Source organism: Haemorhous mexicanus, chromosome 20 (assembly GCF_027477595.1).
Source record: "Haemorhous mexicanus isolate bHaeMex1 chromosome 20, bHaeMex1.pri, whole genome shotgun sequence".
In the NCBI taxonomy this organism is placed as follows: Eukaryota; Metazoa; Chordata; class Aves; order Passeriformes; family Fringillidae; genus Haemorhous; species Haemorhous mexicanus.
The window spans coordinates 8568503-8581525 of NC_082360.1; the positions used below are offsets into that span (position 1 = coordinate 8568503).

General features: G+C 44.6%; 2 protein-coding genes across 2 annotated transcripts in view; one reads left to right on the forward strand and one right to left on the reverse strand.

Moving 5' to 3' along the window:
- The first annotated feature begins 29 nt into the window (after positions 1-29).
- LOC132336534 (uncharacterized) lies at positions 30-4873 on the forward strand. Its single transcript, XM_059864148.1, has 2 exons — positions 30-851; positions 3721-4873. Exons 1-2 carry the CDS (start codon positions 365-367, stop codon positions 3876-3878), a joined length of 645 nt encoding a protein of 214 aa, XP_059720131.1. The 5' UTR covers positions 30-364; the 3' UTR covers positions 3879-4873.
- A 735-nt stretch (positions 4874-5608) lies between these two features.
- The window catches only part of PITPNC1 (phosphatidylinositol transfer protein cytoplasmic 1), a 77261-nt gene continuing 69846 nt past the window's right edge, over positions 5609-13023 (reverse strand). The window contains exons 7-10 of the mRNA XM_059864149.1: positions 12665-12820; positions 11906-11969; positions 8579-8697; positions 5609-5751 (exon numbers count right to left, since the gene is read on the reverse strand). Of these exons, the coding sequence (XP_059720132.1) occupies positions 5746-5751; positions 8579-8697; positions 11906-11969; positions 12665-12820 (345 nt within the window). The 3' untranslated portion in view covers positions 5609-5745. The remainder of the gene's footprint in view (positions 5752-8578; positions 8698-11905; positions 11970-12664; positions 12821-13023) is intronic.

The window sequence follows — 13023 nt, forward strand, 5'->3', positions numbered from 1 at the left end:
GTCGGGACGGGCCCGGCGCTGTCGCGACAGGGAGCGCGCGCTGCTCTCGTGCGGCGCTGCCCGGCCGGGCCTCGCCTTCCCCGAGCGCGCAGCGCGGCTGCCGCTGAGGGCTGCGAGCCCCTGCTGAGGGCTGCGAGCCCCTGCGCTTCCAAGGTGTTCGGGGCTCTGAGTACTGTGAGAGCTGAGGAGAGCGACAGCAGCTGCCCTCGGGACAGCGCCCCACGGTGGGACGCTCCCGGGTCCGCGGGCACTGCCCTCACTCGGGTGTCCCCGGGGCGTTCCGCGCTCAGCGCCCATCGCTCCCGCGGCGTTCCCACGGCAGGGCCGGCTGTATGTTAATGAGGGCTTAGATTTACGCTAATGAATGGGTCACGTGCACGCCAATGAGCGGGGTCACGTCTCTGGTAAGAAGGTCACGTGTATGTTAATGAGACGGTCACGTGCCCGCCAATGTGCCCGGGGACGGGCGGTGAGGGCTCCGCGGGGGCTGACGGTACGGGCAGGCCCCGCCGGGCTTGGGCTGTCCTGGGGCGCGGCCCCGCCCGTGCGAGTGCCCTGTGAGGCATGGGGGGATTGTCCCCAGGGCAGCGGCACTGGGCGGGGATTGTCCCCTGGGCAGCGGAATGGGGTGGGGATTGTCCCAGGCCAGCGGCACTGGGGGATGAGATTGTCCCCAGGGCAGGGCACGGGGCGGGGATTGTCCCCTCGGCAGCGCCGCCCGGCCCCGCTGACCGCCCAGCCGGAGGGTTCCGTTCGGGTTTTCACCGCGTTGTGTTTTCCCGTGTGGGATTTTGAGTTTGTCCAGATTTCAGTGCAGCCCTACCCGAGAACAGGAGCCCAAGCTGTGAAAGGTCAGTGCGGGTCGCTGGGGGTCACTCTGGGCCTGGGCCCTGCCCCACCTGCTCGGGCACACCTGGCTCCGGTGGCAAGGCCGGGCACCGTGACCCAGCGGCTGCCGAGATGTCCCCGGGGGTGCGCGGGCTCTGTCCCCTTGGAGCCGTGCGATTTCCAATTTAAAGCAGTTCCAGTCCCCTCTTTGTTCCCTCTGCCCTGTCCCACGCTGCCCGGAAGCTTTTCCCTCCTGAATGAGCGCTGCCGTTCCTCTGGAGCGGGGAAAGCTCCGTTTCTATGGAGGGAGTCTCTGTGTAAGAGCTTATAAAGAACCGTTGTGCGAGGGAAACTTCTGTTGACTCAAATTAACTGACTTGGAGACAAGCCTGAGAGGATTCGAGTGGTCTCTTTTCCAGTATTTTCCAGTTACTTGGTACAACACTGAGCTGCCAAACCCTGCATAAAGAATTAGATTCCCCAGTGAAAAACTGCCTTGTCAACCAAATGGTCATTTACAAGTGAATGGGCTAATGCCAGACCGATGGGGCACCTGCCCCGCTAAAACTTTTACAGAGCTGGGGCACAACAGAATCCAGGAGAGGCTGTAAGTGCTTTAAATTTTCCCCACAAAGTTAATTCTTTGTGCTATTTAGTTTTGAGGAAGTGACTTTCAGAGCTGGGGTAGAAATGCCAGTGTTACTTGTTAATGAGGAATTTCTGCCTACAGGAAACCCAGTAAGAGAAAACAGCCACCGTTGTAAAGAATAATTGTTGGTAGTTTATTTACAACAAAATGCAACGAGAAATACAATATTAAAAATAATAAATAACTTGGAAAAAACCAGAAACTAAGTGATATGAGAAAAATGACAGTCAGATTCTCCTGCTGAGCCTTGCACTATTGAACGTGCAGAGCAAATCAAGACTTGGTCCTTCTTTGATGGTGGTGATGCATTGCCTGATGTTGCCATCAATGCTCTAAATAAGAGAAATTAATTACTGGACATAACAGAATCATGTGGAATTATCACAGAAATGAAAGAAACCAATAAAACCTGCTTTAGTGACACCACAAAACTACAGGATATCATAATTCAATGACCATGCTGTTCATTTAAAGCAAAACATTGTTAGACTTATTTAGCAATTTTAACTTACACATAGAAAACCAAGTCCAAACAATGGCAACAGAAAATCTCCTATTGACAAGATTTTGAATTCTCTCTTACTGCACTCACTAATTCATAAAAAGCATATACATTTGGCTTATTTCAAAGGATAACACATTGTTTTGAAGTTATAGTGCAGCAAGCTTCAAAGCAGTTTTAGCAAAGTATAGCGGTCCTGTTACAAACTGAAATTCAAGGAACAAATATTTCAGTTTCAAAGTCTCTACAGCAGCAATTAATGCAAATTGGCTACTAGATGTCACAAAGTCACCTTCCAGAATAATCAAAAAAGCCAAAGAACAAGGTCAAATAGGTTCTTTCCATAGTATTTATCCAGTCCTTTACAAAATTAACCATTACATTCATAAGAAATCCCATTAAGTACATGTTTCAGGAACAGCTTTTGTGGGTCCCTCCCTTTTGGATTTTTTAGGAGATTGGCCCTTCTGAAGCTGCACTGAACTGCCAGTTGTTTTGTAATGATTGTTCCATCCAAAATACACAAAAGTACAAGCAAATCCTGGAGGTTTTCATAGAAACCTGAACAAACTCATCACAGTTTTTGCTCTGAACTGTATTCTCCTTGATAAAAAATTCCTTGCCAAGTCCTAGCAGGGCTGCATCACGGGATTCTTGTCACTGTGGCAGAGAAGAGGAACACAGGCTGTGTTCACCAAGCTCTGAGGCTGCACCAGTAAATAATCACAGCGTTTATTTTTGCAAACTCTCTATTTTAATCCTAATAAACATGTCTGAAAACACAACAGAAAGGAGAAAATCAGCACTGAAAACAATCCCTTCTCCTCAAGGTGTTACACTGAAATACTCAGACCTTCCTTCTCATTTCATTTCGTGTGCCTGCTGGGAATATTCTAGAAAAAGCTGTCTTACCCTAAATAGCAGCCAACCAAACAGAAAAAGGCATTTAAAGATCCTGTCATTGACCAGATGGGTGATGACTGCTGGGGAAAACAAGGCAGAACTCAGCACTGGGCACTTCCACAAGCAGTGAAAACCTGGGGTATTCTTATCCAAAGCAGGGACACATTACAGATCTTGTAATTGGCCTTGACTAGGCAGCAGCACAGGCAGAGTGGCTGCTCCTGACCCTGGCAGTGGTGGATCCAGTGTGGGGACACCAAAGCTGGGCACAGCAGGGAGAGTCCTGTCACTCTGACACTCCAGGATCCCTGTCTCTCTCCTACACCTCTGCCAGGAGACATTCAAATCTGTCCTGTTCAATGATTTTCACAAATGACTTGTCCCCAAACCTACTTAATACCATGATCAATGTATTGGAAATCAATCAGTTAAACACGAGTAAAGATGGAACTGCTGTGCTCCAATAATCTGTGTCAAACCCAGATTCCAAAATGTGAATAGAAACAGTGACATGTGAGCACCAGGACACTGAACAGAGCTGAGCAAATTTGTCTTGGACAAATTAAAAAGCCATTGAAACAGACTTTCAGGTGGAGCAGACCTGAACTATTTCTGTATGGGCCAAAGTCAGGCCATGAGAAAAGAACCAAACAATGTTTTGTTTTTAAAGGTTTCCCTTTGCTGCCAGTGTTCCAATCTTGATACTAAATAATAACAATAAAAAATTACACACGATCCTATGATTCCATAATGTGCACCCTTGTTAATCTGAAATCATAAACCAATGTGGGAAAGTTTTGTTTGCAGTATTACAGCAGCTTCTTTTTAAACAAAACAGCATCACCCATCAGGTCACCAATGAGTCAGAACTGCCAGCTCTGGAAAGAAGAGCAAAGCCAAGCATGGACAGGACATGGGAGAATGCAAGACCACAGCAAACCTGCAGAGAGCTCCTGGATTTTGCTGGCTGCAGGATTTGCACTATCAGACAAATGAACACTTGTTTCAGTGCAGGTTGGCAGTAGAATTACTTCTGCTCCTAAAATCTCTCCCTAAATACCACTCATTTCACAAAACTTGTGCTGCAGCTGCAGCCAGTGAGGAGCTCAGTGCATTTCAGCCACTGTGCCCCAGGTTTGGGCAAAATTGAGTGTTAAATATTCAGGGACAGCTCAGCTCTGGAGAAGTCTCTTTTTTCCTCCATCCAGGAACTGTCAGTGGTGGCACAAAGTATCACCCACTGGGATGGTGATTCAGGTAGGAGCTGTCATTCCCTGGGAACTGGACAGTGGCTCACTGATGTCACCAAGTGAAGGAGCTGCAGCAGCTTCTGTGGAGGAGAGCAAAGTGTCCCACAGAGGGGCAGTGAGGAAAGGATCTCACCCAGTTCATGCTTTGAAGAGGAGGGAAGGAAGAGACCACTCCTGCCATTTATTTTTCTCCTTCCACCATCTACACTTCCCTCTGGGAAACATCCTTGTCAACAATTGAATTCCTGAGACTGAGGAGTGATTTCACACACACACCAGGAAGACCACTTCTGGTTCCTCAACATCACCCACCCCAGTTTGCTTTTTGAAGTGACTGATTTTGTCCCCCTTCCCCAAAGGAGGCAGTGCCTGGACCCAGCTCTCTGTCAGATTGTTCTGTTTAGCAGAGATGCGAGGCAGGAAAGAAAAAGGAGTCTCCTGTTGTCTTCCTTTTGCATTCAGGTCTCCCAGCCTGACTACTGCTCTGCTTCCAGCGAGGAAAAGACAGAATTCATTGCTTTTGTTTCTCAACTGGCACAATTCAGCTGCTTTCTCCAATGTCACAGAACACCATTGATGAACACCAACACTCTGAGCTCACAAAAGGACAGGGGAGAGATAGTAAAATACATTATCTACAAGAAATAGGTGGTTCCTGTTACAAATTCTGTGCAAGGTAGAAATAGTTCAATGGCCTCAAAGTCAGTATCATTAATTACAGCTGGGGCTTTGATACAGTGATATTTTAGGTTTGAAAAGATTTGTGGTTTGTGTTTTAGGCCCCAAATCCTGAGTCATATTAAGCAAAATGTGGATCTGTTGGTGTTCAAGTACAATGTGTTACAGGTCAAAGGTTTATGAACACACAGGAGAAGCCTGAGAGTGGGAAAGATTTTAAAATTGGTTATAAAAGAAGAAAATGGGAGGGTTTTTTTCTGTTAACCCTGCATTCTAGTTGGCACTAATTTGCCTCAGAAGTCCTTGGCAGATTTACTTAATACCTACTCCTAATTATAAATGCTGTGACCTAGATGAGGGTTTGCAGGCAGAGTACTGCTACAGAAAGATTGGTTTTCGTTTATAGCATCCCCTCAGACTGTTCCATTGGTGTCAGTAAGATGCACCATATGGCTTGAAACACTACTTTAGGAATATATAAACTACTTTCTCTTGCATGCACTTTTCATAAGGTTTTAAGGATCAAGTCTGAGGAAAGGAGTCATCTTTCCACACGGGAAAGGTTATCTGAAACAAACAAAAAAACCAACCAACAAACCACCACGACCTTTGTAGCAATTGAGTTATGTCACTCTTGCTGTGGCAGACATGGCTTATCAGGAGGAAACATGCAGGGTTAATTTAGAAGGTTTTTTTCGATGGATCTGGAAGAGTGAGAGTTTCTGGAGCAGACTTTTTCCGAGGCCGATCTTTGGGAACTGTTAGGAAATCAGGAGCATCTGTGGAGAGAGGGGTTGATGGAGCACTAGATGGAGCACTGCGGGTTGAGGAAGGCATGGAAATGCTAGAGATAGATATTGCCGGTGGGAAAATCCCAATCTTCTTGTTGGTAGCTTCCTGAGTGGCTCGTTCAAACTCTCGGACTTCATCCATTGTCATGTCTTCAACGAGAAGGAACGAAAGACAAAGGCATGTTAGAATAATTTCAAATAATCATTTCATTAACTCAGTTAAACTACTTCCATCCAAATCCTAAAGCAGGGAACGATTGCTTATCACGCATCTCATTAAGTGCTTCTCCGCATGAATGCCTCCCCATTGTAAGGCGCTGTCTGGAGCACAATGAGCACAATGTGAAGGAAACAAAGTTTTAAGTACATTAATCACGTACTAATGCTTCCTCTACCTGGGTCAGAGCTGAATAGAGATTGCTGCCTCTGGAATTGCTGGGAAAATCCAGCTATTCCACAGGCAACTGAAGAGTACATTTGGATACAGTCAGCAGGTAGCGTTTTTCAGAACTTCAAACAAAATACAAGTGAAGGGGGTTTTAAATTTTTCATTTAGATTATAAACTCAAGTGGGCAAAGGGTTGTCATGGTTTGCTCATCTGCTGTAATTATCAAGGAATGAAAAATTCTCTCTCCTTCCATTGACTTGAGCTGCAGCTTCATGCAGGGACCGAGCCTGTTTTGCTTTTCCGCCAATAAAGCCTGAAGAATTCGCTCTCCCTTGACAAAGCCGCACCATTCAAAGCCGTGCTTCCAACTTTCCATCCGGAAACTGCACGTAAACCCCGGTGGGCAGGTGACAAATGCACTGCTCAGTTCCCTGAGCAGCAAACGAGATGAGGGATTAAAGCCCCTTGGGAAGGAGAGGCGGGCGGGCCGAGCGCGGAGGTGCCGGAGCTGTCCCGGTGCTGCCGAGCCCCGCAAGAGGGCAGCGCGCTCCCGGGCCGGGCTCTGCCGGAGCCGAGCCGTGCCGAACCCGCGATAAACCCCCGGGAGTGACATCTGCTACCCACGGGGAAGTTGAGCAGAAAATCAGCAAGGCTCTTCTGGAACCTGCTGCTCCATGTCTGCAGTGCCTGCAAGACGCCCACCGAGCCAACTGAAGGCAATGTTAAGATTTTTGCTGAATGTCAAGTTAAATTCACGAATTTGAAGTATTTCATTAGACCATTTATAGATTCTTTGAGCCACGAAAGCTCAAAAATATAGAAATAAAACCACGAGTCTTTTAATCAATTAAGAAGTCTCACATATTCGAGTGTCTGAAGCACAGGACTGGCAGTGGGGATCATAAAATTTGTGACAAAATCCTGTCCTTCCAGGGCACTGATGCTTTTTGCCCCTCTCCAGCTGCAGACATGTGCAACCTTGGCTGTCGAAGCAGCTTTCTGCAGTGTTCCAACATCCCATGAAATAAACAAAAGCCTGCCCCGTGCCGGCTGCCTTTGCTCCCCCCTGCACCACATTCCAGGGACCTCTCCAGCTCACACTGGCATCATTAGGAGTGAGAATCTGCCTGTTGCAGATCTGACAGAAGTGTTGGCAATAAACAGATGGTCCCAGGGGAACTGTACCTACTCATGTTGGAGAGAGGTTTGAACCTGTTTTGCTGGTTTACATTTCATTTCACACCCTGTAACAGTGGGTGAGCATTTCTGCACTTAAAGTGTCCCAAATCCCACTGAAATCCCAGGGATTTTGATTGAGAAATTCTGTATGAGGTGAACCAAAAGCTGTCTTGGACAAATGAAGGGGACAGGAAGGTTTCTCAGTGCACTGTCCTTTGAAGTGAAGTCTTACTGAATGGAGCCTCCAAGACTGTTCATTTTCAATTCAGACATTAAACACTTCAATTGACTTTTACTTTTTAGCTTATATTTGCTTTAATTTCCTTCTGCTGTGATATAAACTCAAATGAAACAGTCCTTACACTGAGCTAGGAAGACTCATGTTCACATTCTTTTTTTTCATTAATAACAACTTCTGTTCTGACCTCAATGACAATTTTTCCACATGGAAACTACAGGTGGCAGACTTCATTCAGAACCAAATCCTGAAGTGTAGAGCCACAACCTGAACTGATTCTCTGCTAAGGAGTAACCTTGATGTCAGTGAAGCTGCTGTGTCACGAGCACAAGAATTACCTGCCTGGGGACTATGCAGACAACATCTCCTCAGGCTGGGGCCAGCTGGCACTGAGCAAGAGCCAAGGAAAGACTTGGAGCCCTTCAAGCCTTGCCCCACACTGATTTCATGACTAAACCCAGCACTGAGTTCCACAGCACCATTAGCAGAAATAAAGGAATAATGACATTGCAGGGGCTGCTGCATCTTCTCTATTTGCAGAGATTATCAACCTCTAAATTTAGGCCTCTACTTGTGGAGCTCAAATTGGGTAATTAAGTACTTTATGAAATCTCCAGACCAGAGAACTTACACAGAAACCTGCCCTTTTTCCACAAACCACTGCTACATACTTCTGAAAATACTTCCCACCTTGTTGGTAGTTCATCAGTGACAGTAACATTAAAGTTACCTTGAAAAGAGTGAATAACTCATTGGAGTTTTTTCCTAGTGAAAGAAGGAATTTTGTGAATCCCATAGAAGTTTTCCACTCCCCATGTTCTTGGCTTTTTGACTAGACCACTGTAAACTCCTGCATTTTTTAACTATTCAAAGAATAGAAAGTAAAAATCCTCTTTAACCTCCTCTTTATGTATCCAACTGAAATTTGAGCATTGTGTTTTCCTGGAAGCCAGGGAGGTGTATATGAGCCCGACCCCACCCTCCCTTACATGACTGGCAGGTTTACAGTGCAAACCAAAGGCAGGATTGCACTTCTTGGAGAAAGATTCTGTTCTTATTGAAGCAAAACCTCCCCAAAATTCCACGGACTGATCAGTATTTGGTTGCTCTTTTCTGGTCTGTGCAGATGCATCAGCTGAGGATGGGCAATACGTTTTAAAAATTGACATACTCTTGCTTTGGCATGGCTCTCTATTTCATCCACAGTAGATGAATGTTGGTTGCAAACTTTAATGTTGGTTTTTTCATGCATATTTTTCTCGTATTCTCGAACATCATCCATAGTCATATCTGTAAAAAGTTCAAAATTGTTGGCATTTTCCATTGATTCAGTGCAAACTTAATTTTTTTTTCTCCTAAGGAGAAGGTTCTAGGAACACAAAGTCTTTCAGCAGAAGCCAACAAAGGATTTTTTAAAAAGCAAGGAGCAACTAGCTTTATGAAAATTGCCTCATAAAGGTAGTTGTGTCAGCCAAGGAAGGTGCAAGGTTAAGTCAAAGGGAGTCAGAGAACAGGAAGGAGTGGAAATTGTTTAGGAGTATCTGTGTAATGTAAGGGAGGCACGAAGTACTGAAGTGCAGGCCTTGGCAAAGGCCAAGATCTTCTAAAGAGATTTTAGAAGATCCTTTGGAATAAAGGATAGATACAGAAATATTATAAATATGTACTTACCTTTCCAGCACTTGCAAAAAGAGTTTTTGTTAACTTTGCATTGTACATCTCATAACCAGCAAAAATCACAGTGTTAGAGCCCACACCACTTTAGATTCCAGAAACTAACACTTAAACTGGTAAGTGAATTAATAGTGACTTTGTTAATGGTTATGTAGCCTCAAGCAATTGAATGAATGATGAAAATTAGAAATATCCCACAAATGAGGCTGATCCCAGCAGCAGGATCACTGACACTGGGGGTGTCACCCAGCACAGCCTGCCAGGTGCTGTGCAAAACCAGACAAGGGTTAACACCTTTAACAGGATTTGTCATCAACCACAACTCCAGCAAAAACAAAGAATCCAATAATTGACCTGTGATTCTTCTGAGTATTCCCATGCTTTCCATAAATGCCCTGGGCAGAGAGGAGTCAGAACAGGAGCAGTGTCAGGGTTTGGGCTGTTCTTTACGATGCTTTGGGAACTTCAGAGCCTCACAAAAACAGCCATCAACTTTTGACTCGAAACACTTAAAGAGCATTTTATTAGCACAGTCTGCTTGCAAATGGGTGCCCCTTTGGTCATGCACTGTGATCTGCTCTTGAGGCTCCCATTTTCCTCCAGTTTATGATGTGCCACTGGGATTTGGGAGTTCTTGTGTCACACCACTCCCTGCTCTGTGCTGTGAGGCTCCTGCTGCATTTTATGAGGCAGCTTTTAAGGCAAGATACAACTTCAGCTGCTGTAGTGGCAGCATGATGTCATAATTCATCAGTAAAAACAAATGCAGTCTAAAATTTTGATCAAGGAATTTGAAAAGGAAACATGGAATACCCCTAACACGTACTCTTTCAGTCTTTTACTGTTGTCTGGAATGAGAAACAAGCTCAGAAGCTGTGTCAGTAACATGCTGGGATGCACTTTGCCAAGCACAGAACATGCTCTTTATTAGTAGGTAACACTGAGAAAATAGAATTTCTTAATAATAAAACTAAATAGAGTTTAGTCAATTAAATGACAAAACACATTCATACTTACAGGGTCAGTAACAGCAACCAGTCATTAACATAACACATTGTTTATTACACTGATTATTTGATCTAGTTTATCTGACTACCATCATCTCCAGGTTTTTCTCAAACTTTCATTTCAAAAGGTGTTAATAGACACTTAAAAATGATATTTTGGATGCTAGATTATCATATCTTTTTTATTAAGCCCAGATTTTTTAGGTTTTGTACTTAGGCTGATAATTAAGCTCTTAAAAATACACTATATTAGGCTCACTCTGACAAGGAAAAATCCACAAGATAATTGTGTATCATAATATTTCATTTGTGGAAAGAGTATTTTTGGCAGGGAGATTTTAGACTTAGGAGGGGAAAATCTATAGTGAAATGTTTTTGAGCTAAACCTGTTTGGTATGTTTAACTTCATGGCTGTTCATTTGTCATCATTACCAGTAACTCTGCTAAAGTGCAGCTGACACTTTGCTCCTCAGTAACATTCTCCATCTCTCACTGTATAGATATTTTGGGTAGACTGGGAGCAAATTTATGGGCTCAATTTTTACATGAAGTCAGGCTGTTTTATTTAAAGTTACCAGTTTCCCTGACTTGCTACAGGGAAAAGAATGGATTGTTCTATTTCAGGTAAAAAAAGAAACAAATCTAAAATTAAAAAAAATAGCTCTGAAGAACTCTCTCACTGGATATAAAATTCTCTCACGAGTTTACAGCTATCCCAATAGAAAAAGATATTTTTAGCAGTTTCAGTATTTTTATGACCATTACAGCACAAGATTTTCATGCAGTATTAAATTTATAAGAACACTGTGATTTCAAAAGCAATTTTTTCTCTATTTCCAAACAATGAGCCCACTGAGTTGGTGGCTGAATTCCAGTGCAGGGCTGTGACACCTCTGAGATGTGTTTGCAGCAGTGACTGTTCCTGAGCAATGCAGTGTCTCTGAGCTCTGGTGAGAGAGGTGTCCCTCACCCATAAAATGCCCAAACTGGTGTTTCCTGAAGCTTTAGGAGGGCCTAAATAAAATTCTAAATATATTGTCAAGTTCCTATGGTATTTCCATGGCCTGTCTCAGAGCCTGTTTTAAGAGTAGCTGTGGTGATGGATGTGTCTTACAGAAATGCATATAGAAGGTACCAACCCAGTGAGCTCACTTTAGACACTGTGATTACTGGTTTGATGTTCAGATTGCTCTGTCCTACTGAAGTGTCCATATTCCCACAGCTGCCTCATGGATTCCAACACTTTTTGCATGCAGCTGCTGCTGAATCAGACCCCATAGGATTTATGCTTATCTACATCTTTTTTCAGAAAAGCTCCAACTTTTCTTTGTTGCAATCCATATCAATAGCTTAAAACTTTCCTAAAAAGCTGGAAATGTGTTGGGTCAGAGGCCTTAGGAGTCTGCAGGATGGAAATGGCTGCAAGTTAAGGCAGCCTTAAGAAGAAGCTTTATTCAAACCTGGACAAGGTTCTCCATACAGACAAGTCCTGCCTGCAGGGCAGGTGAGGGCACTGGGGCAGGTCCACTGACATGCTGAGATGGAAAGGCATCCCTGGCTGCTGCCTGCTGCCTAAATCCAGCATCCCTGGAAGTGTCCAAGGCCAGGCTGGATGGGGCTTGGATCACCTGGGACAGTGGAAGATGTCCCTGCCCATGGAAGGGGGTGGAAGGAGATGGTCTTTAACATGGTCCCACCTCCTCCATGAACAAGTCACACTAGGCCCTGATGATCCATGGAAGCAGAAGGGACCCTGCTGCTACCTGTCCCAGGCTTGTCTCAGCCCCCAGCAGGGGCTGGCTCAGGAGGACACTCACCATACCACTCATCCACCCAGGCAAACGCCTGCCGGTGACCGATCAGGAGGATGTCTCTGACCACCTGCAAACAAGGAAAGGGTTAAAGGCCTCAGCAGCAACAAAACATCTCCTCTGTGTTTTTCAACAGGGCTGAAAGGGAGAAACCCTCTGGCAGTTCTGTGTCTAAAAAGTCATTCTGGCCCTGAAGGGCTCCTAGCCCAGCTTCCCACTGGAACTGGATCTGTTGCCAGCACTGAATCATGGCTTTGACAATTTGGGAATGTGTAGAGATACCAATAATCTCTGGCCAATTAGACATTCTGGATCTCTTCTTTTCCTTTCTTAGTTTTTTCAAACATGTAGAAAGTCAATACTATGAAAAAATTTATCACCTCATAGTTATGCTATTCATAAATTGATTTTTTAGTAGAGAGATTGGAAAACTTTCCCACTGTCTGTTTCTAAGGGATTCTTCACCTCACTGCTGTGTGGATGGGACCCCTGTGTACTCAGAAATACCTCAGCTCATATATTGGTCACAGCACTGAAAATGTTATTGAGAGTTTTTCTCAACATCAACCTTAGGCCTGAGCAGCTCTGGGCTTTGTCACATTTGTACCCAGAGTGAAGTCCTGGGCTCTGCTCCAGCTCTTTGAGACCTTGTGAGAGGTCTGAGCCTGGGCTGAGCTCCCAGGCTTCTCCAGCCACAGCCACATTCCTGTGAGTGCTCGAGTTCTGCTCATGTGAAGGATAAGAAACAGTTCCTGTTTCACTGACCTTGTGTACAAATTGCTCTACTCTGGTTTGAAGTCCCCAGACTTCGAATTTCACAGTCACAAGTTTGTAGGAACACATAATTGGCTGATGGGTCTCTCTCCAGCCTTCTTTCAATTGGCCTCTCCCAGTTTTCTGTGACTTGAAGTATTTGGGATCCTGCAAAACAAAGAAAACATACAGGGAAATGCAGGAGGGGAAGTTGTGTTTGTCAGTTTGCTAAAGCAAAAGTTGTGATAAGACACAAAACATACTAATAAACATTATGAAAAAGTAGCAGGAAATTGACTTTTAAAATGCACTAGGATATCCTAAAATCCAAGCCTGGCAGTGAATCAATGGCAGCATATTCTTGGAGATGC

Excerpts from the sequence above, each read along its gene's own strand:
- LOC132336534 (XM_059864148.1), top strand. The coding sequence starts at position 365 with ATGGGTCACGTGCACGCCAATGAGCGGGGTCACGTCTCTGGTAAGAAG. Across the intron at positions 852-3,720 it reads AGGAGCCCAAGCTGTGAAAG|CATCACCCATCAGGTCACCA; the intron begins GTCAGTGCGGGT and ends TAAACAAAACAG.